Below are 26,549 nucleotides of genomic sequence, written 5' to 3'. Positions count from 1 at the left end.
TTTTAATATTTTGAAGTCAGGGGCTATAAGTGCCTGTGGGTCAGAATAAATAAAGACAATAAATAACTAAGATTCCATACTGTTCAATGGTATATTATAGTAGGTTGGTTCTGAATTGCCTCCAAAACTACACACTTATGTATATAAATGGTAAAAAAAGAGGAGAAAAAAAAATAAAAAATGTAATGCAAATCCACAATTACTGTCAAGTTAAATCTTATAAACACCAAAATGTTCATGTAAATCAAATATTGTCATTTTTATGCACTGCGACTACACTTGTCTAACCACAGCAGACTTCCCTCAGCATCATAATCCTTCTTTGGCTGTGCCCTCCGTCAATTTAAGGCTGCATTAGTTGCTATAGAATGAACATTATTGCTCAAATTACATCACCCTGTTTACAGTAACTTGATATTAATATCAACCCATACTTATATGTGTTATGTTTACATTTACTTCTTAAAATGTGTCATAAAAATAAGAGAAAAAAAATAAAGAGAATATTTCAATTACTTACATATTCCAGGGCTCCTGATGGTGGATCTTTTCCAGTTCCTGGTGTGAGGATATTTCCCACTTTAAAGTGCCATCCCGGGGGAAGTGTTTGAGCTGAACAGGAGGACAATTCAGACTACAAGCTCTGGGTCTCAGAGGAGCCTGACCCCTGAGCTCCACTCCACCTTTGGTCCCCAAGGGATCTGTCTTTCCCTCATAGGCCAGTGAGACCAGCAGTTACTACAACAAATCCCACTGTGCGTTGTCAATGAAGTAAATGCAGGTGGACTTTATGTAGGTTACTGATACTGAATGGACAAAATAAGAATAAAGTTGAAAAATAAGCCAGGAATTTAAAATGATTTTTTTTTCCATTGCAGCATTGACAGAATGTTTATTTCACTGTGCTGGGATGTTGCATGTTTCTTTGCACTCCTGCTGTTAAAATGATAAAACAGACTTTAGTGAGGACATCTGCACAGACATAGTCTATAATTTCTTCATGGTTTTAGTATTCTGGACAGTGTTCTGTACATCTGTGCATCTGTACTCTCACTGAGAGAAAGATGTAGTATGTCACATCTAAATACAAGATGCTGTGCAAACATTCCACCCAGAGAGGCAACTCCTCCACTAACCCACCTAACACACAGGGAAAACAGCAAATATATTATTATAAGTCTATTACCCAGATTTCCCCAGTTAGACCCTCTCTGATGAAGAATCATACTGTGTCATTACCACCAGATCTTTTTGTCCAGTAACTTATACCAGGAAACCTGATAATCATTAGAGGACTACAATGCAACCCAGTGCAGCTGGATTATCAATTAATTGATCAGCATTTATATTATATTATAATAAATATACACAAAGCAGAGACAGTTCAGTGGTTGGCACCAGTCTTTGATGCCTTTCTGCAAGCAGGTTTATTACAAAGTAATGTTACAGTAACAATTCAGCTCTACTGAAGTTAAACTTACATTGACATGGATGCACAGAGAATGTCTACATGAGGAGTCAATGCACACATTAGTGTGAGGTGGTCAAACAAAAGAGGGGCCAAAGCTGTGAACAAATGGACAGACAGGACCTGAAAGCTTTGTGATTATGAGGTTTCTGCTACGTGTCTTAAATGCTTGTTTTCAAAGGTTTCTGCAGTGCTTACTGGGATTTGCTGTGTTATATTGCATTGCCCTTTAAATGCATGTTGGCAGTATTACATAGCACTTAAATAGATAGTTGCAGTGTCTTCAAATGGTACCATAAACGCACCAGCTAATCTGAACATCAGCATACATAAATTACAGTACATTCAGTAACTTTCAGAGCACTATCCTGCATTTTGCCCTTCATTAGTGTAGAAATGTTAGTCAACGTGGTCAGATTTATCTAGTGTTCATCAAACCTCTACAGGATTTGCATAAATAAAATAAAATACAATAAAACAATTTGACTTTTTTTTCCACAAAAAAATAAAATACATTAAAATCAAATACACAAGGCCATTCCATTCTCACATTTTAAACCATATTGCCTCTGAACAGAATATTTTACATCTTACAATTTAAATAACACTCAGCACATTTGCAGTCTTTTAAATTACACATTTCCAGTGTCCGTTATGTGTTTAGGGTGCAACTAACTCCTGGGTTTGTTTGTTTTTCAAGGCCACTGACTATCGCTTGGATCCCTTGGCCAGTTTGCTTGTGGGAGTGTTTTTTTTTTGAGGAGTAGGGATCTTAGAGGGTTTCCCTCCATGTTGGCGGGACGCAGATCGTGATGTCGCTCTGGTCGACGACTCACCGACCGTCTCAGACACATCCGAGCACACAGACTGGATGTCGGAGATGTCGAAGTCTGAGGCGTCACTTCCTCTGCGGCTGCTCCCTCTGCTGCCGGCTTTGCTTCCTGGTCGGCTTGAATTTTTTCTGTGTTCTAGAAATAAAAAGAGAAGAATTTTAATTAAGAACAACAGGCCCAGTGTTATTCTGAGGCAGTGATTCACTGATGTTCTACTCACCGCCTATTGTCTGTGCCCGAGCTTTCAGTACCGCGGCGCTAATTAAGGTTCCCTCTTCACCAGACTGAAACCCTTTGCCGGATAAGTATCCAGGAAGACGCAATTTGCTGCCTTGGACTCCAGCACTCTATAAAAGAAAAAAAAAATACTTTAATCTGTGAACAAACCAGTGTTAACTTATGTTTTACCAGAAAATGCTACCAATATTATAGAGTTAGTTATAAATCTTATTTTTTAATAGCCTTGCTTTTGCAACAGCTCTTTTAGAAGCAGTTAGTATGAATTAATGTGAAGTGAATGAGTCATTAAACAATCAGCCGTGCATTGATTAAGATTGTAGTGGCATGAAAATGAAGACAGACAGTTGTGTCAGGCACAAATTAAATATTGAGTTCATTTATAGACCCAACTGAAATCTATATTTAAATCTAATAATTGTATTACCTTTTTCTTCCTGTTAATGTGTTTTCTTTAGAAGTGTGGGATAGATTTCAGTTGGGTCACTTAGTTTGAAGCATTCTGCACCATGCTCTGTATATGACTATACCTCTGAGGATGAACCTGGGCTCCCAAAGGAGTCTGATGATTTAAGAGGAGTGCAGGGTTTGCTGTTTGTAAGCCATGGCTTATCATAATTGCGGGTTATGTGTTGGGGAGTCTGAGGAACAATGGCAAATCAAAGAACACAGGACATGGATTCAAAAATCAAAATCTACAAGGAACACTAGATGGAAGAAAAAAAACAATAGTAATGATCAAATCATTAAAAAAAACAAAACAAGGAAGGGAAATCAAATAAATGAGGAGTGAAAATTAAAGTGGGGCTGATCAGTCTAGATGGGCTCTTATAGCATTAAGACCACTCTCACCTTGGGTGTGCTGGTCACAGCCTGGTGTGATGGGACCGGACAGCTCTGACTAGAGGTGGACCTGTTGGGGGAAGCTCCTCGGGACGATGGCCGAGACCTGCGGCCTCTGTAGCGGAAGCTCGCCATCACCTGGGTGGTTCCCTCTGGGAGGATGAACTTCTCTCGCAGCTCCACATTGGTCCTGCCTTTAGCTGAGAAATTAAATTACAAATGAGCCGCACTGCCGACATAAACTGTGTTTATTTTGAGCATTCTTTTGAGATGATGATGTTGATGATTATGATGATGTCTGAACACTTTATTTTCCACTTTGAGTCTGGAATTTTCTAATCCTTTAATCTTACAGGATAAATCCTGGACACAATATGCTGTATATTGTGATTTCTGGGAAACGTAGAGAAATAATTACTAAATTAATTATTGATAAATTATTTAACTTATAAGCAAAAATAAAGTGTTACGATGATGCACTTATGTCCTCTATAAAACACACAAAACAATGCAAAATCATGCTGTTTTGCTTCCCATCCATACTGTCCAACAGAAGACCAATTACTGCTGAAACAGTAGCGGATAGCCTTTTTGTTTCTCATGTTCAGTGTTAGCAAAACTAAAAGAAATCAGCGTAACTACTACTGAAAATACGCAGAATAAAACAAATAAAAAGAAAAAAAGTTTTAAGTTGTAAACAAACTCACATGCAACTTTAATTACTGTCAAAAACATTGTTTTTTCGCCATCATTTTCTCCACTTTTCTGCTTACGTTCAGCTAAACGTCTGCTGACCTGTTATCCATTTAAAACAGGTTTTAATCAAACCCGAAAAAACAGCAAAATAAGCTTGGCTCAGAGCCCCTCGTGACATGCTGAGAGAATACAAAGAACTGACGTGGTGCCTCAGAAGACAGCAGGTGAGGTGAATCACACCAACAACAACTGCATGCATGAAAACCAGCAGGGGCTGAATGACGGTCGAGTGTCGCTGTGAGCCGCCATTCATTCACAGTGGAGTAGCTACAGTAGGGTTGTACACACCAACACAAACAGGAGCCAGCACACACTCGGATGTGCAGACACACATACCACTGGTGGGTTCATGGAGCAAGGAGAGAAAGTGTGTGATTTGCCAACCTATAGGAGACTGAGTAATTGAAGAGTTTGATTCCGAGCGCAACATTTTGCTCCCGTGGTGATGAACTAGAAGAAATGATATCGTGTTCAGTAGGAGGAAGAGGAGGGTTAAGCAGGAGAAACAGAAATTGATCATTAGTACAGATGTCAGACTAAATAAGGAGTGGTGAAAAATCAATGTGCTGCATGTGTGTGCAAGAAGATAATCCAGCTATGTCAGGCCACAGACTTATCAATCATTATATATATTTAAAGTTAACTTGACCCTTTTTGAATTGTCAAACCACTCACAGAACAGAAACGTTAACACAGAAACAGCCACACTGGATGTGCCCTCTGCAGTATTCAATCCTTCAGCCCTGCTTTGTGACTTCTTGCGGTAAACCTTTGAACTCACCTCGACAGGGGTCGTTCTTCACCAGGAACTCATCCAGAGCCATCCAGCCTCCGCCCACCCGCACCATCACAGTGCTGCGTAAAATCCGCACAAGACGGAGCTGCTGGGAGTCTCCAAACTACGGCGCAAACAGAGAGGGGATGTGTGAAAACACAGCCTTCCAATGGGTGCACTCTCTGACTGCAGACTAGAGGCTCTGTGCAACACTGGAAACCAGACTGGTCTGAAGAATCACTGTTTGTTTCAGTCGAGTGAAACGGAAATTATTTTGAATGAAATCGTTTTACTTTGTTTTATTAAACCAAATAAAAAATTCCTTCCAGGCCACTTCTGGTTTCCTTTTAATGCTGCACAGGGTTCCACACACATACTCTCTCTCTCTCTCACACACACACACACACACACGCACACACAGAAAGATTTTTAGACATTGATTCACTTTTAAATCTCAAAGACACAATTTACACAAACATCAATCCAACTGGGTTTCTTCTCTCAGTGTGTGCTGGTGATGTTCAGGCTACAGTGACGTGACTCATATTTTCATGCCTTATTTAGTGCAATCAAGTCAAAGGAATGTGCCAATTGGTATTTGTATGATCGTAATTTTGGACAAAAAGTAAACAGAATGCAGAAAACTATGACATGTTATATATGTTGTGCATGTTTTTAAATATATAGTCAGTTAAGCTCTGCAATAATTTGTGTTATTGTTAACTATGTCTGCAGGTTAAGCCTGTGAACAAAAATGTCACTGAAGGCACATTATTACACCACCAGGGGGTGCTAGTGTGCTGTATAATAATTTGCCTTCATCACACCAACCACATGAAACCACTTAGCATGTCATGGATGTGAATGGTTCAAGCTTTATGAGGTGATGTAAGGACAGGCATCAGCCAGTTGGATGTGACTGTGAGCATCAGCATAAAAAAAAAGAAGAAACACACAAAATGTGCACAATCACAGCTGCATGCTTTGTCAGAAACAAATTCACGTCATTATCAAGCACACAAACATGACAAATCTCCTGCAATCCAGCACTCTGTTGCACTTTCTACAGCTATGACTCTGGATGCACTGACACTGATGCAGATCCAATGCAGAGAACAACATGAGGAATGGTTCAAAATCACTTCTGTCTAATCCACCACACTGTGACACGCAGACATGACCAAACACTGATGACCCTCCGGCTGAGTGCCTGTTGCTATTGTTTATGGTAGCTTCCTAAGCTAGAACAACTCTTGCATTTGTATGATTCTCAGAATGATTTAATGCCACTGGTGATTTTAGTGATCGAATACATTAAAGGTGATGATGATCTGAAGGAGAAAAAAAAGAGGCACAAGAAACAGCTGAAGAATAACCATTTACCAGAATACAGCTTTCCAAAACTGCAACGTGTAGGTGGGGGGTAAGATTTTGACTTTCCCTGTTTGCTATTGTCTCATCGCCGATTAAGGAGTCATGTAAGCAGTGAACCAGACCAAACTGTCAAAAGAATTATTTCAATTCATTGTTGTGTGACACAGCAATACAAACTAGTTCATAAAACCAACACTAATGCTCCGATCCCCTCTGACTGACACCTCTAATAATCCATAACCAGCATGCAGGGTTAACAGCACATTATGTAGATAAAGTTCATTGAAATCTTTCACTTGGAAAATAAAACAATAAAAAGTGTCAGCTAATGTTGAGGTAAGTCATTCCCATGATACTGCAGCACCAAAGGCAAGCACACAGAAAGCATCATTATGTGCCCAGCAGATGAATTTGTGCCCATGAACCAATAAAAATGTGGGCTGGAATGGTCACGCCCATATTATATTTTCTGAAACTCAAAAGCAGATAAATATTTACTATGTTAATTACTTAACTAAACTAAAACATAATCCAAAAGAATAATTTGAAAACACGACATAAACATTACAAACTACAAAATTGTTAGACTGAACACACTTATTAATCCAATTAATTTAGACGACAGATTGTTTTGTTTTAATTTCTACTTCTGAGTTCCAGTCTGAAAACATCAGCCAGGAATTTGGGCAGAAAGTGTTAACTGCACAGCAGGCGTGGTAAATGAAAAAGCTTGACAGAACAGGAGGACAAAAACAAAGGAGGACATTCATATGTACCTGGTTTCCGAGGTAGAACTGTGATGTGAAGAACAGTGAAAAATACAAAAGAAGTTAGTGTCTACTCTTTGTTTGGGCACTTTCAACACCTTCCAGATTAAATTAATTTGTATTCAAAACACCTCATAGCTTAAAAAACCGTTACAAATCTGCTTACCCGATACTTGTTGGCACCAATTTGCTCCACTTGGAATCTTTTTGGACATTTGCATTTAGCCACTTGTCGTGTAACCTACAAGCAAACAATGATTTATTGAAGCAGATCCCAGATTATCTGTAATCTGCAATTCGTGAGCCCACGAGGGCTGTTTGTTACCTCATCTTCAATTTTGTCTGCGTCTGTTAGAGGTTTGTAAGCGTCCTTGTTGGGATGAAGTGCTGCCACAAACTCGTAGTAGTCAATATAGCCATCGCCGTCTCTGTCAAATATGTCCGCCACGGCGCTCATCTCCAGGCGACTGGTCGGAAATTCTGTTGAGGAGTAGTGTGTTATGTGATTAGCTGTCAGACGGCAACATGCTCTGAGTTTGATGTTGGATACTTACTGGAGGAGAGAATGCCCTCTATGAACTCCTGTCGGGTGACCTTGCCATCCTGATCCTTGTCAATGCGGCGGAAAAAGTCCATGACACGAGACTTTTTATGGTTCATCCAGCGCATGTAGCGCTTCCGCCATACGTCAAAGTCGAAGTTGGCAAATTCCTTTAACTGCACAGGAAAAAAAAAAGCAGTTATACAAACTCCTAGGAGACACATATAGGTAGACTTGAATGAAAACCTGAGTGCTAGATTACCTCTTCCAATCTGTCCAAAGCATCATTGAGTTTCCTCCGTCTGTCCAAAGCCAGCAGCCACACGTGCTGCCACTTAGTGACCAGCAGGTTAACACGTGGGTTCTTGGTTTCAATGGGAGCTTGTTGTGTTGATGCATACATGGTTTGTGTGGGAGATCGCTTTCCTGTGAGTGAAAGAAACAAAGCTTCAAAGAGTTTTCACAGTGACATCATTGCAGGTGATAAAATGAAAGGAGATGAGGATGTTGCGTCACCCCGCAGTGACTCGACACTTGGCCAGATGGCTCAGGTCACGCTCTGCGAGGGATATTTGCGGGATACATACTTCCAGTTCTTCCTTTGTCCAGCACAGGGATCTGAGATTGGATCTGCGGCTCCACAGCAGCCTTCCTTTTGTGTGTTTTGGTGATTTTGTCAACATCTGGTTGCTTCCTGGTCATTTCCTCCATGAACGCCTGCAGTGGAAAAGTAGCATTCAACCACAGTTAGCAGGTCATACAGGCCAAACATCTATGTTTATCTGCGGTTTTACTCCACCTGATGTTCTGCTATGAGGCCTTTGACCTCCTCGATCTCCTGAGGCAGCGTTTCCTTGTCTTTATCATTGAGGTTGGTCTCGGCCCATTGAAGCCAGGTCAGGAGGTTCTCCAGCAGCTCCTGAGTGGCTAACAGCTCGGTGAGGGCCGTGCCCAGTCTCTGCTGGTGCTGCCTGGCCCAAGCCTGCACCTGTAGCATCACACAAACATTAGTAATCTATTAGTAAATTTATACCAGAAAGGGATGTTCTACACATATTAGGTGCTACAGAGAGCACCACACCTGTGTGGAAAGGACTTTCAACAGCTCCATTTTAGGGATATGTGATGGCTGAAATCTTCCTTATTGCCTTTTGCAGCATCCAAACAGTGTAATATGTTGTCATATCTACAGGTATGGGAGGCATGTATGCCAGCTGTGAACTGACCTCTTCAAACCTGGCTTTAATGATGGTGTTCCAGTGCTTGATGGTTGTGATAGAGTCTGGATGGCAGATGCTGAGAATGGCCTCCCCCATGCTGGTTGCTTTATTTAGAGCCACTCGCTTTTCTTCTAGTTTTTTCATGAAGTCCTTAAAAATAGAAAGGGTAAAAAGTTCAGATTTGGAAATGGATTATCTTCAGCATAACATTAAAAAAGCTAGACACACCGAGCTATTTCAGTCTGATGAACTCATTGTTAAGAAAAATAGCTACAGTGCTGCATTTTTGGCATGAATAATGACAAAGCTGCAATTACACAATCATGGTCTTAACTGTTTACTTAAGCATTTAAGCATGCATTAAAACTGTCAAACTACACAATTTAAATAGCAACTTTAAAGTTTGCCTGGATACAAAAATATAAATATTTGCTCTGCTTGCCTTGTGTTGTTCGATAAGCGCCCGCAGAGCTTCCTCATCGTCAGGCAGGCTGCCATGGAAACGTAGGCTCTGCTCCGCCTCAGCCAGCCACTCCAGCAGGATATGAACAGTAGAGTGAAATTCCTCAGCCTGCAGCCGGAGGACACAAATCAGTCAGCTTGACAGAGTCAGCTTCTTTATCTCATGACTGTGAGGTGGCTCTAACAGTACCTGGCACAGGGCCTGCTCCAGCCGGGCCTGCTTGGACACAGAAAGGTTGCACACCGTCTCCCAGCGAGTGCCCAGCTCCTGCATCTGGACTTTGACCCAGGAGGAGTCGTCATGACTGCTGTCAATCAGCTCCCTGGCTGAACGTTTGAGAGCCTGGACGCTTACTGTCCGCTTCCCCATCTCCTTTTGGAAAACCTGTAGCAACACAATCATTGGAGGGATTGGACACTGAAGTTACCACCAGGAGCAGTAGTTATTGAAAACTACAATTTCTTTGAAAATTGCAGCACAAACATACAAAGAAAGTGAGCAAAGATTCAACAACTACTTGCTGAGTCTAAAAGAACAATGGGAGTGCTTTTGTAGCTTTGTATTTTACAGCCCAACCCTTCTGTGGTTTACGTGTCATTTGCTTTCTGTCATCAGAAACAAAACCCTAAAAAGGGTGGTGTCACAGCAGTGACATCTATTGTTTGTTTTTGAAGCATTTAACTAGCAAATCAACAAAAGCTTTGCTTCTGTGTTTTCTACCTTGTGGTTGTCTATGAGGTTGAGAACCAGGTCTATGTCTCCATGTACGGGCTGGTCCTCAGCCAGCTGAGGTTCCACTCTGTACAGCCAGTCAATGAGAGCCTGGAGAGCGTCTGTAAACTGGCCGGAGAACAGCAGGGCCTCTTCCAACTTGTTTTGTCTACAGCGAAGGACAAATTACTCACAGTGAATGAGGAAGTGTTTAGAATTATTGTAAATAATCTGGACTGGATGCTGGTGGGAGCAGCAAATGTGGGAAGATGTGTCCTCACCTCTCTACTGACTTGCCACAAACAGTGTCCCACTTGTCCCTCAGCTCGCTCAGCATGTCGTCCAGCTTCATCTTGTCATCCTGAAGTGAGGTTTTGTCTTTCAGAGCCCGCCCTGTGCGAGCGGTGGTGTCGTACACAGAGTGTTTGCTGCCCACAGCTCTCTGGAACTCCTGCATGTGAGAATAAAACACAAACAATGGTGTCAGGTTTTGTGGCTTGCTGCAGGGTGAACGGTGAACCTTCTCAAGAGATTTTCCTCTCAGCGCCGTTGGCATGTTAAATTGTATTCTAATCCGCATGTGTGTTGTGATTAAGGAGGAAAAATTCTGTGAGGGAAACAAAACTGGGGGGGAGGGGTGTCGAAACTTAAGAGCCACTGTTCCACAGAGATTAAAAGTATCCAAAAGCAAGGCCAGCCCTAATACATTCGGTCCATCCCGGGATTATGATAGGATTAGCACAATCTGCCCATATAACACTGCAAACACAACAAGCAAGTCAAATGCACGACTAATGCATTCAGTAGATACAGTAATTTTCATGAATAGCTTTCAGTCTCTTATATAGTCAAGCAGCTGTCTTGTTACTCAGACTAGCTGGTGTCAGACATCACAGGCTGTTTTAATGTCTGCGAAAAAAAAAAAAAAAAAACTACAACTGTAATAAAACCGCAATCCTCCGTCACCTTGTGCTGAGCCAGCTGCGTCTTGATTTTGTCTGGATCGTTTGCAATTTCCACATCAGAGTCCAGAGTCTTCTCAGATTCATCCAGCCACTCCATCAGCTTATTGAAGGTTTCATGGAACTAATGAAACAAAAAAAAAATGAAAATGAAAAGAACAAGCCAGTGTAAAGCTATGACTTCATTTGATTTGAAAGACTGCAGCTTAATGGTCTTATAAGTGAACATTAAATCATGAAGTAAAAGTAAAAACGTTCACCTGTTTGGCTCTCTTTCTGGCATCATCCAGCAGACGACCTCGCTCCACAGACCTCTGCACCAGCTTTTCCCAGCGGCCTTGCACGCTGAGCAGCAGGTTCTTGATCAGGACCACGTCCTGTTTCTGGCTGAAGTACTTCAGGTGTGTTCCTGTCTTGTCCAGTTCAATGATGTGGTCTCTGTGCGCGTTCACTTCTGTCACAAACACCTGCATTAAAAGGGAATGAAAGAGTTTTTCACTCAGCAGCAGAGGTAATGTAATTCATGTGCTAATAATAAAACAGATGCTGTTAAGTCATTGTTGGCTTGTGTATGTAGCAGAATAGTGAAATCGGACACTAAAACATGGCATCTCCAAAAACAAAAAAAAAAAAGCTTTATTCCATGCAGATGCTGTGCAGTTAAAAAATTACCTTATGCTCATCAATCTGAAACATGATGGTCTCCATTATGAGGGAGGCAGGTGAGACTGTGTTTAGAGTCTGCTCCGCCTGAGTCAACCAGTTGATGAAGTCCTGCAGGGAGTTGTGGAAATCTGTGGCCAGGGTTAAAGCTTCCTCTAGTTTCACCTGTGGAGACAAAGAACAAAAAAAACTGGAGGTTATAAAAAGATTCAGCTTGGTTGCTACAGCTTCACATAAAGAGGGGGAAAAACACTTCCATTGTGCCAAACATGACCTCTGTTTAAACAGAGGAAGTTAACGTCTCTGGAGGGGCAGAAAAGGAAGGATGAGGTTTTAATTGAGTAATAGAAAGCTCCACAGTCACTCCATCACTGGAAAACATCCGCTGGCCTCAGCAGAGGTATCATGTGACTCTGTCTTAATGACATTACAAAGATGATGAGTCGTGGGTAATAATGTGTTGTACTCATATGGAGTGGGTCATGCCGAGTGTCTTGCTAAATATGGAACTGTCCTTTAACAGGCAGCTTGAATAACGTGTCCACTAGACTACAGGAGTTTGGCTTCACTGCCAAGAGTTTGGCTGGCAGCTTTAACATTTACCAAACTTTAAATACCTGGGAACAAAACCAAAGTAAACAGGAAACAAAAGCTAAATGTTACAGCCACAATGATGAGCTCCATATCTGGACTGAGAGATGGTAAAAGCTGTGGTGCTTTTGGGACTTTGTGTAGTAACAAAAGTGAGAAAATGTTGTTCCGCACTTAAGATCTTTATTTATTTTACACACTTGTGATCTCTTCCAGTGCTGACAGTAACTCAGCAGCTGTGATCTACAGTGCAACCGCATCCTGTGTGTGTCCTTGCCAACGCTCCTGTCTTTACACCATTCATTATCGGCACTGGGATTAGAGGCTTTCAACCACAGACTCATGGCTCAAGTGTGTGTCAGCACTCCCTCACTGAGAGCTAAACATGAAGTCGTGAATCACTGACCTAAGAGCAGTGAGAGCTGCACAGTGACCTATATACCCACCTTTCTTTCAGCAACTTTCCCCTGAGCTGTCTCCCATTTTTCCTTCAAGTTGGCGAGGTCTTGCTCCATGTTACTGTCTGGACCCTCGGGCGCCATTGCAAGCAGCTGTTGACCTTTGTGTAACAGTTCTTGATACAACTCCTCCTTCGCCTCAAAGGCAGAACACAACTCCTGTAGGGACACAATGGCAGGAGGAGAGCTGTTTTAACTTTGACAACCTCTTACTTCTGGCTACTACTGACTTATTTTAAACAAGTAAAGCACTGCTGCAGGATTAGGTTAGCTCACAAACACACAACTGTAGTTCTCAAATGGTTGTTTAGAGGTTTATCAGGCATTTATTTTCATATATACATTAGTGAAAAAGAAATAATTGGACAATTATACATTATACCTGATGCATGGTGTGAATTGACCTAAATTGGGTACTTGCTAGTTATTAGTTTGTTTAAAGTTTACTCATTTGAAGAGTATAATGTCACTAATTTGATCAAAGTGATTGCATGTAAGTAAACCTTAATGTAATGTCACTGCTGCTGCTTCTTCAAGGAAAAACACGGCTGTGAAAAGTGTCTCCATTACAGAAAAGGAAAACATTCCAAAATGCACTATAGTCAGACATGGCTGAATCCATTTGAAACACTTAATTGGCTTTTTTGTCATCTTCTGCATGGGTGATACAAGCAGTGTATTTTGCAGTGTCATTTAATTTTCACACTTCAGATAAAAACACAGAAAAGACACAGTCACCCCCTTTGCTAGCCTGCCATCTGTATGCAGCCTTTCATATTGTTAAACACATACCAGATGGGCGTTAAGCTGCTCCCGGGCCGTGTCTGGTAAGCCTCCCACAGCCTTTGATGCCAACAGCTGACGTTCTGTGTCTTTCAGCCATTGCTGCATATCTTCTATCTCACCATGGAAACCTTGGGCCTACAACACAATACAACCTGAGTCAGGACAAAAGGTGTCACACACACACACACACACACACACATTGTTAGCAACCTATGGCTGAGAGCGGAGGATGTCTGAGTTATTAATTCCTTGGACTCATTTAGCTTCCAAATTTGGATATCTGAGGTACTGAGCTGTATAAAAGCCTCTTAATGAATTAATGTCTGGAGTGAAAACAATAGTGTGATTCACTATTGCTGTTTTCCTTTTAGCTGTGAACCTTTCAAGAAAAAAACAACCCCTCCTGACATGTATCACTCTCAAACTGGGACAAATTGTGCAAAAGAACTTTTTTATTAATAAAAAATAAAAATCCAGGAGATATTTGAGTTTCTCATATCCTCCTCACTCTAAGCACCCCCCTAAATGTCAAAGTTATGAATAAAAAAACTCCACAGGATGCAAGATGAATTAAGAGGGGGGAGAGATAGCAATCACTCCTCCCAACAGAGCAGTACTTTATGACTTGGCCTACTTGTTCCCAAGAGAGAAAGGAATGCTTCAAAAGTTATTAAAATTAATCAATCACAGGTTAATGAACTCGCACTGCAGATATTTATATACCTGAATCAGAGAGCTTTCCAGTTGCTGCTTCCTCTGTTCTGTCTTCTCCAGGATGGCTTTCCACCTCTGGTTCAGATTCTCCAGTTTGCTTTGCAGACTGGAAGCTTCCTCTCCAGCACTGGACTCCACCAGTTCATTACCAGCTTTGTTCACTGTTTCAACTGTCGACTTATGAGCCAGCACGTCAATCTGGAGAATCTGCGGAGATGATAAAGCCACCAGAAATAATATTAAATAAAAAGTAAAGTGTGAAAATTGGCGTTTTATTAGAAAGAGGCAGTACGTGGTGCTTGGCGAGCTCTATCTCGATGGCTTTGGGATCTCCTCCGGCCTTCCTGTGTTCGTTCAGCATCTCCTCGGTGTGGCTCATCCAGGCCAGCAGCTCATCAAGTGCGTGCTGGAACTGGCCCAGAGCCAGAAGGCCTCCCTCCAGTTTATGCTGGATCAAGGAGAGATTAAACCATTAGATATAGCAGTGAGGCAAAACACACACATTCCAGAGCTGGTTTAAGCCGTTGTTGACACCATTAGGTATCCATTAGCAAAGGTTTCTGAAGCCTTCTGTTTTCTTGTTTCCCCTTTTCTCACCTGCCGACTGATGATCTTCTCATCCAGGTTGTCCCAGAGCATCTTGAGCTCGGACATCGGCTCTTGGATGGCGCAGCGATCGGCTTCCTCAGTCACCTTCTTCAGCAGGAGGCCTGCTTGGTGGTTAAGACGTTCCATCTCAATCTGTAGCTGGTACGCTTCCCCTTTAAACTCCTTTGAAAAATACAGAAATACACCCAGTCAGTCAACAGACCGAATCAATACCTGTTTTGTACATCAAAGTAAATTATGAAGTTACTTTAAAAAAAGCTTTTGTGCCTGCACAAAAACAAGTCGGACAGGCCATGAAACAAAGACTCAACGTACACACAGCTGGTGTTTGACACAGCTGCTTAAAGTTAAAGGGAATAATAAAAATGTATTCAGACATAAATGTACCTTGAGCTCTACAATCTGCTGCTTGACTGTTTCCAGGTCTGTGCCTACGGGCGACATCGAATCCAGTTTGCTCTCCAGAATGTCCACCCAGTCAAACATACCCTGCGTACAAGGTGGGAAACCATTGTTACAGAAGGAAGGAGTCATGTTTCACATTCAGTGTCATGTTATGCACTTCATCTTCCCGTCAGTGTGTATGGCTGACAAATAATGTAAACATACAGACTGTGGTCAAATGTAGACTTAAATACGTTCACCAAGACATATAAACTACAGCTGTGTAGTACTGCACTCTCACCCCACACGAGGTAAAGTTTGAGCCAAATATAACACAAGACTGCGGCTGGTGTTTATTGGTTCAAAATGAATACAGCTCTAATAAAATGTTGTATCACTCCAGTACGCCACTGTAATCTGTGGTTTCATCTGAAGGCATTCAAAAACTACAGTAGCTGCTTTTAAACACATAAAAATCTAGATGAACAAGCAACTGAGTGTTCTGTCATAGATTTACAAAAAAAAGTTATTACTGAAGTTATAAAGAAGAGCTTCATTCTTCCATGAAAATGAGTACAAGCTCTATAGCAGGATGACAAACGTAGTTTAAAACATGTTTGATTTTATTATAAAATGTGATGGGAACATCAGTGTACCTGTAGACCATCTTGAAACTGCACAGCAGCCTGCATGGCTTCTTCCAGTCTCTCCACTCTCTCCTTCCAAGTTTTATTGAGATTCTCCCATGCTGAATACACCTGGAAATATAACACACAAACGCCATGGTAGAAGTGATTTAAATGTATAACTATTAAACTAATGATGGCTTTGAATGTAATGTTTTACCTCATCGAGACTCTTCTTGATCACAGGTTTGTCAGGTTCCCCGCAGGCAGCCATGAGCTCTGTGCCCTGGGTTTGAACCACATCAAGCTCCTCCTGCAGTCCTTCTATCTCCTCTTTAAATCCCTGTTGAAATTAGAAATCATTTTTTTAAAAACCCACATAAATCCTGTAAGTTATCTGTTTATTGTTCTTTTTCTAAGTTCTCTTTCTACCTCCACAAATTCCTGCTGCTGTTTGACAACTGAAGGGTCGACTCCGGGCTCCTCCAGCCCCCTCAGCAGGTCATGGCTGTCTTTGGTGGTGGCGATGAGAGCGCAGTGGTCACACCAGAACTTGTCTGCCAGGTCCATCACATCCAGCAGCTTCGCCTCCCGCTCCTCCAACAAGGCCTGGATGTCACTCCACAGGAACACCATGTGATCCAGCTTGTCTTGTACAGCTTGTACAGCAAAAATAAACACAAATAAAATTTAAAGGGAGACAGTTCCTTTGGTATTTTAACACTATGCCATGCCGAAAAATATATAAGATGCCGCATCTACACCACACCTTTGGCAGATATATCCTTGTCTGCTCCTTCAGATCGGGCGATCATCTCTTCTCCTCGCTGCTTCAGTGTCTCATAAGAGGGTTGCAGTTTCTCCAGATCCTCAGAGAGTGCCTTGTTTTCAGTAATCTGCTCCTTGATTTTGTCCACCTCCACGGAGATGGATGGAGGCTGGTGCAGACGTTCAGCAATCCTCTCCAGGGATTCCAGCATGGGGTCAATTTTATCATGGAACTACAAAAGACATAAGTTTTTTGGATAATGAATTGATGAAATGATTTACTGATAAACCTGAATTTCATAAAAAAGTAGTAAGTTTTGGAAAAGCTGCTCCTTACCTGGGTGGATTTGGAGATGGCCTCATCCAGGGTGGCAGCTCTCTGCTTGACATCAGCCTTGAGCTTTGTGTAAAGTTGGTCAGTAGTTGTGTATTTCTCTCGGATGGGCACTCCCTCCACTGGGCTGAGTTCAAGTAACTGAGGTCCAGTCTTGTTCATCTTGTCAATATGTGGCTTGTGTTCTGCTATCAGTTCTCTCATTTGCTGCAGAGAAAATAACATGTTCATTTTACCTCTGTCCGTCACTTGTATTAAAGCACCTGCATGTTTGGTTCTCACCCGGAGTTCCTCTTGCTGCTGCCTGAGTGTTTCGTACTCGATGGCAGGAGGAGGCAGCTGGCTGAAGGTGGTCAATGTTTCCTGGAGCCATGGCCAAAACTCCTCGTAGGTCTCCCAGAACTGAGTGGCCAGAGACTGGGCTCGCTCCAGCTGCAGACTGCGCTCCGAATTCAGCTGACTGACAATGCCATACTTCTCCAGGAGCATCTCAGTCTTGGCCTGATATAAAATAAAGAATATCCTTTAACATGTCAGCTTCTTCATATACAGAAGAAAAATAAACGTTCATTTATTTCACCTTCAAGATTTCCTTCTCTTCTGGGTTCTTGTTGTTCATGATGGCCTTTCCTGTTTTCACAATCTCATCCACTGCATCTTTGTGCCGCATGATGTCCATGGAGAAAATCTGTAAAACCAGAAGGGTGACTTTGCAAAACAAATCACTGTGCTTACTGTACTGTAACAGAGGCCTGTCAGCCTGTCTACACCTACACACACACACACACACACACAGCATGGCCGGCTAACCTTCTGTGCTTGGAGCTGAGCTGTGGTTTGGTCCTGCTCCAGCCTGATGTCACCAATCGACAACAACTTCCGCTCAGCTTCAGTCAGCCAGGAGAGTTCAGTGTCTGCAGCCTGTTCAAACTGCAATAAGAAGAAGAACTAAATGAAAAGAAAGAAAGACAGAAAGGAAAGCACAAGGGGAAAAAAGCTGTGGATTAACTTCTCTAGCGTACCTGCTGTGATTTGAGTATGTCAGCGTTGATCTGGTCGACCTGCTGTGTGATGGTGTCACACAGAGCCCTGTAACGCTCATTATCCTCAGTCACCAGCTTGTCCAAACCCTCCCGAGTGTGCCAGGGGATCAGATCCAGGAGTGAACTGCTTAGCTCATTTAGCTTGTCTAACATGGGCTTTTGGTCTTTGGTGTCTTTTAGCAAGGCCTGGAAATGTTCACATGCAGAAAACCCAGATTTAAGAGTAAACAAGACACAAACGTGTTTTTATTGAGCGTTATTACATTTGGTACTTGGCATTACCTTCTGCCTGCTTTGTGAATGAACCAGCTGCTCGCCCACTGGCTCCTCATCAGCAAAAGTCTTGATCTCACCCTCGACATTCTCCAGCCAGGAGCTCAGATCCTCATGAGTGTGCTGCAGCTTCGAAGAGAGATCCAAAACTCGCTCCAATGTCTTCAAAACGTTGTCGCTCATTGAGTTTATCTCAGCATACTTTGTTTTTATTCCATCCAGTTTGCCTTGAATCACAACCACCTCATCACCTATAAACAGAGGGAAGAAATGATGCTAAAAGGAATCAAAGAGGGCATCCTCTGTGATTTAATTTGTTGCTTTCTTGTGGGTTTATGAGTAGATTTCAATGGCTCTTATCAGTGCAATAATATGAAGCTACAGTTAACAGAAGGTTGGCTTAGCTGGACTGGAAAGAGAAAGTTTGCCTTCCCCAAACATGCACATAACAAAATATTTCATTTACACGCAACTACATGTTGGCAAGGTGAGGAAACATCCTGGAGTGTTGGCAACCAAACAACAAGATGGAAAAACTCCAGGAAGTTATTGTGTTAATTAGTGAGATTTACAAGTACAAGGCAGGTGCATTTGATGGCCTTATATGGAGCCAGGCTGGTTATTTCCCCATGTTTTTAGTGTTTTTGCTAAGCTGGTCTACCCAACAGCTGATGGAAGAACCTCGTCCAGAGTTTTCCTAAAGAGCAGTTTTCACGCTTTGGTTCCCACTGCCACACTTAATCTAAAAATGTTCCAACCTGAAGCCTACTATGTATAATATATTAACAGGCAAGATGTTTAACATACAGCCATGAACAGGCAGTATTTTCTATTGGGCTGTAAGCATGTTTATGTCTTTTTGAACATGGAGGGGACTGTCTCACTTTTAGAGAGTCAAAAGTTCAAACGTGAGCTTGGTTGTCAATTAATACACACAGTTCATACCAATCTTCTAATCCAGCATTCTGCTAAAAAGTAAATGTACAAAATGTTTGCTAAAATTCTGCACTAAATGAAGACATGCCTGTTGTTTGCTTCAGCAGCTCCATCCCATTAGAAATGGCTTGGTCAACATTCTTCTTCCTCAAGTCGATGTCACTTTGCAGCACCTAAACAGAAAAACACGACCTCAGTGACTGATTGAGGGTGACGAGAAACGCTGCAGTGTAAACAGTATCTGACACACAAATGAACTGAAACATGATTGATGCAACTTAAATGAAAGGACAACAAAATGATTGGCCTGAGGAGGAGTGTATACCCGTTGCTCGGCCAGCTGCTTTTCAAGAGCATCTATTCTGTAGTCCTCCACGGACACGTCGCTCAGCCTGGTGTGCACCTCGCTGAGCCAGTTCATGAGGGCCACTTCATCCTCCCCAAACAGCTGTGCATTTGCCAAAGCCTGCTGCAGCATCTCAGCTTTCCTCCTGCATCGCTCCTGTAGCTCTATGTAACTGGCCTGGGTGGTGTCCAGCTTGGACTGAACAAACTCCTTATCGTCCACTGAGCTCACAGTTTTGAGCATTTGACCCAGACTGACGGCCTGAAACAGGTCTTTACTGTGATTCATAATTTCCTCCTCTAAGGCCTGACCGCAGGTGATGGGAAACGGACCAAGAAAATATGACACAAACACAAAACACAAAACAAATCAGAAACTGAAATGTAATAAAAATGTGAAATGGGATAAATAATAAAAAAACACAAAACTAAAAACAAAATAAAACAAAAACTGAAATCGGATGAACTCATTAAAATAAACTTAACATATGCTAATGATGATGATCTTACCTTATGCTGAGCGATCTGATCTTCCAACTTAGACGTCTCGGTGCCAATGGGCTCAGAGTTGGCGAGGTGTTTCTCTGTGGCTAAGAGCCACTCGCTCAGTGGTTCCAGAGTCTCATGAAACTGCTGAGTGACCACCAAAATGCTCTCAAGTTGCTTGTGCCTGCCAGACGCATGGGGACATGGACACAATACAGTTAAAAAGCCACTCTTAACTTAAAGTGTCATGACTCTTCTTTGTTAGGTTAAATGATGCACAATGCAAAGTCCCTCTCCTCCAGTGTTAAGCTGCAAGCAAAGCTAGCCAGCTGCTAGCTGTAGCTTTATATTTAATGTCTGACACTTTGAATTGTAGTAGGAAAATAACAGTGAAGCCACCGCATTTACTGTAAAAGTGTGTTTTAAGTTACAGGTGTTTATACAGACCTGTTTTCAGCTTTCTTGAGCAGTGCGTCCCACCTCTGCCCCAGGCATTCAATCTCCTTTGCAACCTTCTCTTTATCCACAGACTCTGCCAGTTCCGCGACCTTCCCTCCCTCCTTCTTTATCAGCTCCACTGTCGGCCTTCGGTCGTCCAGCAGTCTCTGCAAGAGCTGTCAAAGGCAAACAAAGGAGGAGAGTTATTGGGCGCCTTTGCGCAGCTTCGTTCAGAGAAACAGTAAATCTAACAGGCACAAATTAGGTACTCATTAAACACAAAGCTTTGTGTACCACACTTGTGTTTAACAATAGATGTCAATTAAATAAGATGAATGGCAGAGTTAATGTGGTGTGTTGAAGTGCCCTGTCTATGTGTTCATGTACTTGCAATACTGGCTTACTTTTTGCTCTTGTATTTGTGCTTTCACCACTTTGTACTCTGCAGACGGAGGTTTCTGATTGGCCACAAGCTCCTCTGTATCAGTCAACCAGCTGAGCAGCGACTCCAGAGCATCCTGGAATCTCCCACAATGCAACAGGGCTTCATGCAGCTGGGCTGAACGCTCAGCAATCTGTAGACCACATGGTAATTCACAGAGGTCAGTTTGACAACATTATTACAAATTTTACGACTATGACCTAAAGAAAGCATCAACCCGTCAACCCAATGATATACCTATGCTGTGTTACCTTTTTATTGAGGGTATTCCACTTTGTGTTGACACCCTCCAGGTCGTCCTCAAGCTTCTTGGTGCTTGTGCCTTTAGCAGCATTCTGGATCAGACCCTGTCCGCGGGAATTGATGTCTTGAAGCTGTGTCTGTAACGGATCAATGTCCTCTTTCTGGAAAGCCTGGAGACAAATCATAGAGAATATTTTATTACTAAAATTACAATCATAAACTTACAGCCTTTAGCTTCGCCTCTGGTTTTGTGTCAAACATTCAGCTGACATGAACAACTTTCTATCCAGTCAGCAGCTCCTAGAAAAGCAGAGCTAACACTAAAAGCACAGCTGTGCACCATCACACAGACAGGCTGGACTGCTGAGCAAAACCTAATTCACCCATCATGTAATCACATGTATAAAATACCAATAGAGCAGCCAGGAAAAATCTAAATAGGGAAACATGGGCTGGATGAAGAAAAGCTCAGAAACACAGGGAGAGGTTATTTTTGGGCACCTGCGGGGAGAAATAACCCAGAGGTTCCATTTCAGGGCATGCAGCAATGGCACTCAGCAAGGCCTCGATCTCCTGCTCCCCAGCATGCTGGAATGTCTGTAAACCTTTAGGCAGACAGGCTTCCAGTGATTGCAGAAACTCCTCCAGCTCCTCCATGCTGTATTTGGACGCTCCCTGATGTACAAGACATGGTTTTGTTTGCTGGCGGCTCTCTGCGGGTAGAGGTACAGAGTTTCCGTATGTCTCAGGCTGTGTCACCACCACACTAACCAACTCGCAGTCATCCTGAGGTGACACATCCTCTAACAGCTCAGCAGTGGAAAGCTCATCATAGTCCGTCAAAGTCCTGGATCGCCAGCCAGAGCTGTCGTTTTGAACCCTGGAGACTGACCCTGAAGATGACCTCCCAGTGGAGTATTTATGTTCTCCATTGCTCAATGTATCCTTTTCATTAAACTTCACCACACCAGTTTCTGTCTGAACCAAGCTGCTGCTATGGTAAAGAGACCGATTGTCCCTCACAGGAGTGAAGGGGAAGTCCTCCTGCCCTGAGCTGAGTGATCGGCCTGCTTTCAGGTCCCCAGACATATGCATTGCCTCTGAAGATGACAGGCTCCTTGTACCGGGGCCTGTTCTTTTGTGGGATCTATGGGCATGTCGTTCCCTCTCCACAGTAGGGCTATACAGACCCGAGTCCTCTTCAGATGTCAGCGAGTTGGTCATACTCTGTCCTCTCCTGCCATTGATCAGCCCGGGTCTTTCCACACTCCCCGAGCACAGGGTTCCACTGCGGCTTGCATACTCGCCCAAATTAGTGGGGGCAAAAGTCCGCCATGACCGCCGATGATGAGGATGGTCCTTTTTCTCTCCTCCTCCTCCTCCTCCTTGGAGACGTGACTTAGGCAGCACTGTATCAGTCACCCTAATCACATTCCCATTGAGCTTAAGACCATCAAAGACGGCACGCTCATCCAGCATGGCAGGTTTCCTGGTCCGGAGCTCAAATGAACTGGAAGCAGAGATGACTCCATTTCCACACAGGCTGCTGAAGTCTAACGTGCGGTGTGTGTAGGGCAGGGTGCCTGTGAAGTGCCGGGAGGACAAGCTGCCTTTAGAGCCCGAGTCTATCTGCTCATTGAGCCGGACGGTGTCATAAATGGATCTCTGGGGCACATAGCAGTCATCAATGTTCAGGTCCTCCTCCTCCCCCTTCCCCACACAGGAAGGGTTTTGTCTGAGGCAGTCTGGTCTGCTCAGCGGTTTGCCCATGCTAAAACAACTGTGACTTCTCTCGACAAAGACAAAGATGTAAAATGCAGTAAAATCCTTTGAGGTAGAAGCTGCTTTAGTGCAATTTATAAAAGGGGCACAACTTACATGAAAAGAAAATATGTGCAAAATAATCTTTCTGCTCTCATGTATGAGGCAAATAAATACAAAATATATTCCAAAATAAAATCTACAATAAGAAGAATAAGACAATCTTGTGATTTTTGTCTTAAGAAAAAAAAACTGTAAAAAAAGAAATTATGAAACTATATAAAAATCCCAAACAAATGCAGGTTCTGTATAAAAGCTTTATAATCCATATGAGGAGTAAAAATCCTCAGTCACCTATCCCAAAAATACTCCATTGGGCTCCTCTCCATGCATTGCCAAAACTTAATCACTATTCCTCTGGTCCAAAGTGCTTCTTTTCCCCTGAAATCCCCACTGCATCCATGTGAGTGAAAGGAAGGTCCTCAGTGCAAAGTCAAAATATCCACAGACAAATCCAGCAGGCTCTACTCAAAACTGTAAGCAGTCCTGAGGAGAGCTGGTACTCCTAGATAAACAAAAAAGCCTGCCCTTCCTCTCTCATCGCTCCTCTCGCTCTGACAGACACCCTCCTGGCAGAAGGTTTTATGCCCCGCCCCCGCTCATTATTCAGACAACATCTGCCACAACTCCATTTGTGCTCGGAGCCGCTCCGGCACATGTTGATTGGTGGACATATGACCCTTTTTTTTCCCTTTCTAATTCCCCCTTATGGCTGCATGGCCCATATGACTTCACTTCTAAGCCATCTTCTGCATCCTGACACAGTCATTCACTTCGCTGACTGAGGGGATGGGGAGGGGAAGAAGTTCCCATCAGCTTTTCTAATCCACACACAACGAAAAAAAAAAAACACTCTGATGACATCACGCCATGCTGAAACAGATACACACTTTTCCTTTTTTTTTCTTTTTTTGCCCTCCGCTCTCTCCATGTGGACTGCTGCTGTGAACCCTGTAGATATTCTTAATTACTGTGGAATGCTGAGGGAGGCACAGGTCCCAGGTAATTTAACACCGACAGCTCTGCCAAGTGCATGAAGGGGTTTTTATGTCCAGTGACCGGGGTAGGAGAAGAAAGGAGGAGAGATAATGAAAGGAATTTATTTTTGCTTCCTGGATTGTCTGTAGCACAGTGGCTCGGTAAGGAGCCGAACAACTGCAACTTCTTTGTCCAGATCTGCATGCATGAGAGGACACAGAAAGGGGACACTGGCAGAGATAAATAAGATCTTAAAGAAGAATGTCCAGCTGCTGAAACCTGCTTTTTTAAACATTCAGCCTTTTGAATGAATGAATATAGATTAGTTTCCTTCACTTGTTTGGATGCTTTGTCCCCCAGCAGCCACCCAAGCACACTGGTGGAGGGACAAATGTCCTTTAAAACTACTTGTTTCTGTTCAAATACACCAAGCGAAACATCTTCCATCTGCAATAAGTTACCATCTAGTTGGAGAATAAACATCAAGCATAAGACTTGATTTATTAATAATAATTATGTCATATTTGCAGTATATACTAAAACAAAAGATCATAGGCGAGATCATATTTCTTATCTTATATTATAAGAATGCTCCAGAGCTCAAGATGGAACAAAACTAGGAGACATTCACTGTCTTTAATACTCATGTAGTTGGAGACAGACACTAGAAACTGTTGCTGTGTAGAAAAGTCAACACAATATTCCTACAGCAAAACAATGCAGACTCTACCCGTAGAAGTTTCATGTTTCACTTTTAGGAGGACGTGTCATCGCACATTACATGGCCCCAGTGACACTTTTTAATCATCGCCTTGAATGAAATGGAGTAGCTACAGTATGATTCAGAAGGTGGAAATTCTTGTTGAATTGCAAAAGGCACTGATGTAATGTCTGAAAAGTGAGAAAAGACGCCCACGCCGACCACCCCCCAGCGGTGTTGAGTCACTAAACTTAACCTGTAAGGTCATGATATACATACAGCAGGACCTCTGGGTTCCTACAAAACTCAACAACATGAGTAAACACATGAAGTCAGGTCTCCTTCACAACTTGACCTAAAATGGTAACAGCACACTAAAGAGACAGATCCAAAGTGCTGTCTTTCTCTGTTTATTTCTTCCTCACTAGCTGCCAATAAAGCTCACTGACCTACAGTCTAATCCACGGAATATAAAAACAGAATATGACACAATCATCTTAAGTTTTTTGGGCTGCATCAGTCCAACGAGTCTCAGTGCTGATTTGTCTCTCCTCCTGATACTAAGTATTGTCACAAAGAGGATTTTCAGCAGCAGCAGCTGAGGCCATGAATGCCCTCTCAACCCAGAGCCGTGACAGGACAAAGACGAGGGTAAAAACATGACACCATGACGGCGCTGCTTAGCAACAACTTGAATCAATCACTTCTTTAATAGTTACGTCTCAAGTTCTTTAAAACACAACAAGCTGACACCTCCCCCCGATGATATTTTAATCCAGCATCACTAGAGGTTTGGAAGCAGCCCTCATCCTAAAGCATGCGAGTGCAGCACCCACCCCTTAATTAAAAAAAAAAATCCCTTGACCTACATTTTTGGATAGATCTGTGTCATTTGCCTATACACAGCTGTTTACATTGTTTTATTGTAATGCTATCTAAATAAAGAAGCACTTCATAAATTCACCTCTAAATATAGGTTAATCCTCTTTTGGAGAACTCCACAGGAATTTACGAGCTTTTAAAATATTTTGCTTCAGTCTGTAAATCTTGCTAATGGCTATCCCTTGTTTTAGCCCTATAATAACAAAGGCCTTGATGATTTCCATACACAATACAGAGAGGAGGAAAGGAAATGAAAACATAATGAGGGCGATCAGAATGTTTACCCAAAATAATGAAATAATCTATTGCGCTTTTGTATAGAGATCAAAGTTGTAATTACATATCTGCTTACAGGCTACAGACCTTTTAGAGGATAATAGAGGTGGGATAAACATAGGCCTGCTTAAGCCTACAAACACTGAGCAGTAAATACAATGTTCAGGACATGTCAGAGTGTTTACTAACAGGTCATAAGTCAAAAAATATCTAAAAACACACAAGCGGTGAGGGTTCAGAACAACTATATCAGTGTAAGGAGATCAGAATGCAGGCTCAGCTTCATTATTGAAGTCATTGATTCAAGTGATGCCCCACTGGCAGCCACCTGGCTGCGACGGTCCTTCCCTTTTTGCTCCATCACTGCATATGGACCCCAGCTCTTTTGTTAACACCAGATGCCCTGAATGTCCCCAGAGGATTGCCATGTATGTAGTGAGTGTGCTCAGCCTACTATAGCCTGCCCTTATGAGTGTGGGCAGCATATAAAATGTATTTGTAGGCTTACAAATTAACAAATTGAAAAAAAAGAGATTTCATAGGTCTACTTATAGTGCAAATAATAACTTTTATGCAAAAGAAGTGGCAAAAACAAAGTAATTGGCACACAGAATACTAACTGTATCCACATTATTCTATGAGAGTGAATGAACGTTGCAGATCTGTAATTTAAATGAGCTTAGGAGGAGCTAATCCTACATGACCTAAGTAGATAACAACTGTTTTGAGCAAGCTATATGGGACTCTATGTGTGAAGTCCCTCTGGAATAATTAACACCAACATCACAACTGTAGCAACATAT

At 42.4% G+C, this 26,549-nt stretch overlaps 1 protein-coding gene across 10 annotated transcripts in view; it reads right to left on the bottom strand.

Moving 5' to 3' along the window:
* Positions 1-1,383: 1,383 nt before the first annotated feature.
* dst (dystonin) overlaps positions 1,384-26,549 on the bottom strand; it is an 84,369-nt gene continuing 59,203 nt past the window's right edge. For 8 of the 10 annotated variants that reach the window (XM_028423811.1, XM_028423817.1, XM_028423812.1 and 5 more), the window contains 43 exons: positions 21,098-21,259; positions 20,809-20,979; positions 20,414-20,580; positions 19,991-20,150; positions 19,461-19,787; positions 19,224-19,308; positions 18,209-18,450; positions 17,906-18,112; positions 17,694-17,813; positions 17,464-17,571; positions 17,166-17,384; positions 16,887-17,090; positions 16,551-16,782; positions 16,214-16,440; positions 16,002-16,124; positions 15,812-15,913; positions 15,159-15,260; positions 14,760-14,933; positions 14,455-14,610; positions 14,172-14,369; positions 13,455-13,583; positions 12,651-12,821; positions 11,623-11,778; positions 11,211-11,417; positions 10,955-11,074; positions 10,270-10,439; positions 9,998-10,157; positions 9,467-9,661; positions 9,257-9,385; positions 8,821-8,964; positions 8,394-8,582; positions 8,182-8,311; positions 7,857-8,020; positions 7,608-7,770; positions 7,379-7,533; positions 7,220-7,294; positions 7,063-7,080; positions 4,919-5,036; positions 4,474-4,587; positions 3,391-3,581; positions 3,069-3,179; positions 2,522-2,648; positions 1,384-2,436 (listed from right to left, as the gene is read on the bottom strand). In XM_028423811.1, the coding sequence (XP_028279612.1) occupies positions 2,177-2,436; positions 2,522-2,648; positions 3,069-3,179; positions 3,391-3,581; positions 4,474-4,587; positions 4,919-5,036; positions 7,063-7,080; positions 7,220-7,294; positions 7,379-7,533; positions 7,608-7,770; positions 7,857-8,020; positions 8,182-8,311; positions 8,394-8,582; positions 8,821-8,964; positions 9,257-9,385; positions 9,467-9,661; positions 9,998-10,157; positions 10,270-10,439; positions 10,955-11,074; positions 11,211-11,417; positions 11,623-11,778; positions 12,651-12,821; positions 13,455-13,583; positions 14,172-14,369; positions 14,455-14,610; positions 14,760-14,933; positions 15,159-15,260; positions 15,812-15,913; positions 16,002-16,124; positions 16,214-16,440; positions 16,551-16,782; positions 16,887-17,090; positions 17,166-17,384; positions 17,464-17,571; positions 17,694-17,813; positions 17,906-18,112; positions 18,209-18,450; positions 19,224-19,308; positions 19,461-19,787; positions 19,991-20,150; positions 20,414-20,580; positions 20,809-20,979; positions 21,098-21,259 (6,882 nt within the window). In that variant the 3' untranslated portion in view covers positions 1,384-2,176. The remainder of the gene's footprint in view (positions 2,437-2,521; positions 2,649-3,068; positions 3,180-3,390; positions 3,582-4,473; positions 4,588-4,918; positions 5,037-7,062; positions 7,081-7,219; positions 7,295-7,378; positions 7,534-7,607; positions 7,771-7,856; positions 8,021-8,181; positions 8,312-8,393; positions 8,583-8,820; positions 8,965-9,256; positions 9,386-9,466; positions 9,662-9,997; positions 10,158-10,269; positions 10,440-10,954; positions 11,075-11,210; positions 11,418-11,622; positions 11,779-12,650; positions 12,822-13,454; positions 13,584-14,171; positions 14,370-14,454; positions 14,611-14,759; positions 14,934-15,158; positions 15,261-15,811; positions 15,914-16,001; positions 16,125-16,213; positions 16,441-16,550; positions 16,783-16,886; positions 17,091-17,165; positions 17,385-17,463; positions 17,572-17,693; positions 17,814-17,905; positions 18,113-18,208; positions 18,451-19,223; positions 19,309-19,460; positions 19,788-19,990; positions 20,151-20,413; positions 20,581-20,808; positions 20,980-21,097; positions 21,260-26,549) is intronic. The other 2 variants (XM_028423818.1, XM_028423809.1) reach the window with 2 other exon arrangements.

The sequence above is a fragment of the Parambassis ranga genome, chromosome 15 (genome assembly GCF_900634625.1).
Source record: "Parambassis ranga chromosome 15, fParRan2.1, whole genome shotgun sequence".
NCBI lineage: Eukaryota > Metazoa > Chordata > Actinopteri > Ambassidae > Parambassis > Parambassis ranga.
The sequence above is the reverse complement of the archived record's forward strand: the minus strand, read 5'-3'. Positions and strand labels throughout refer to the sequence as shown.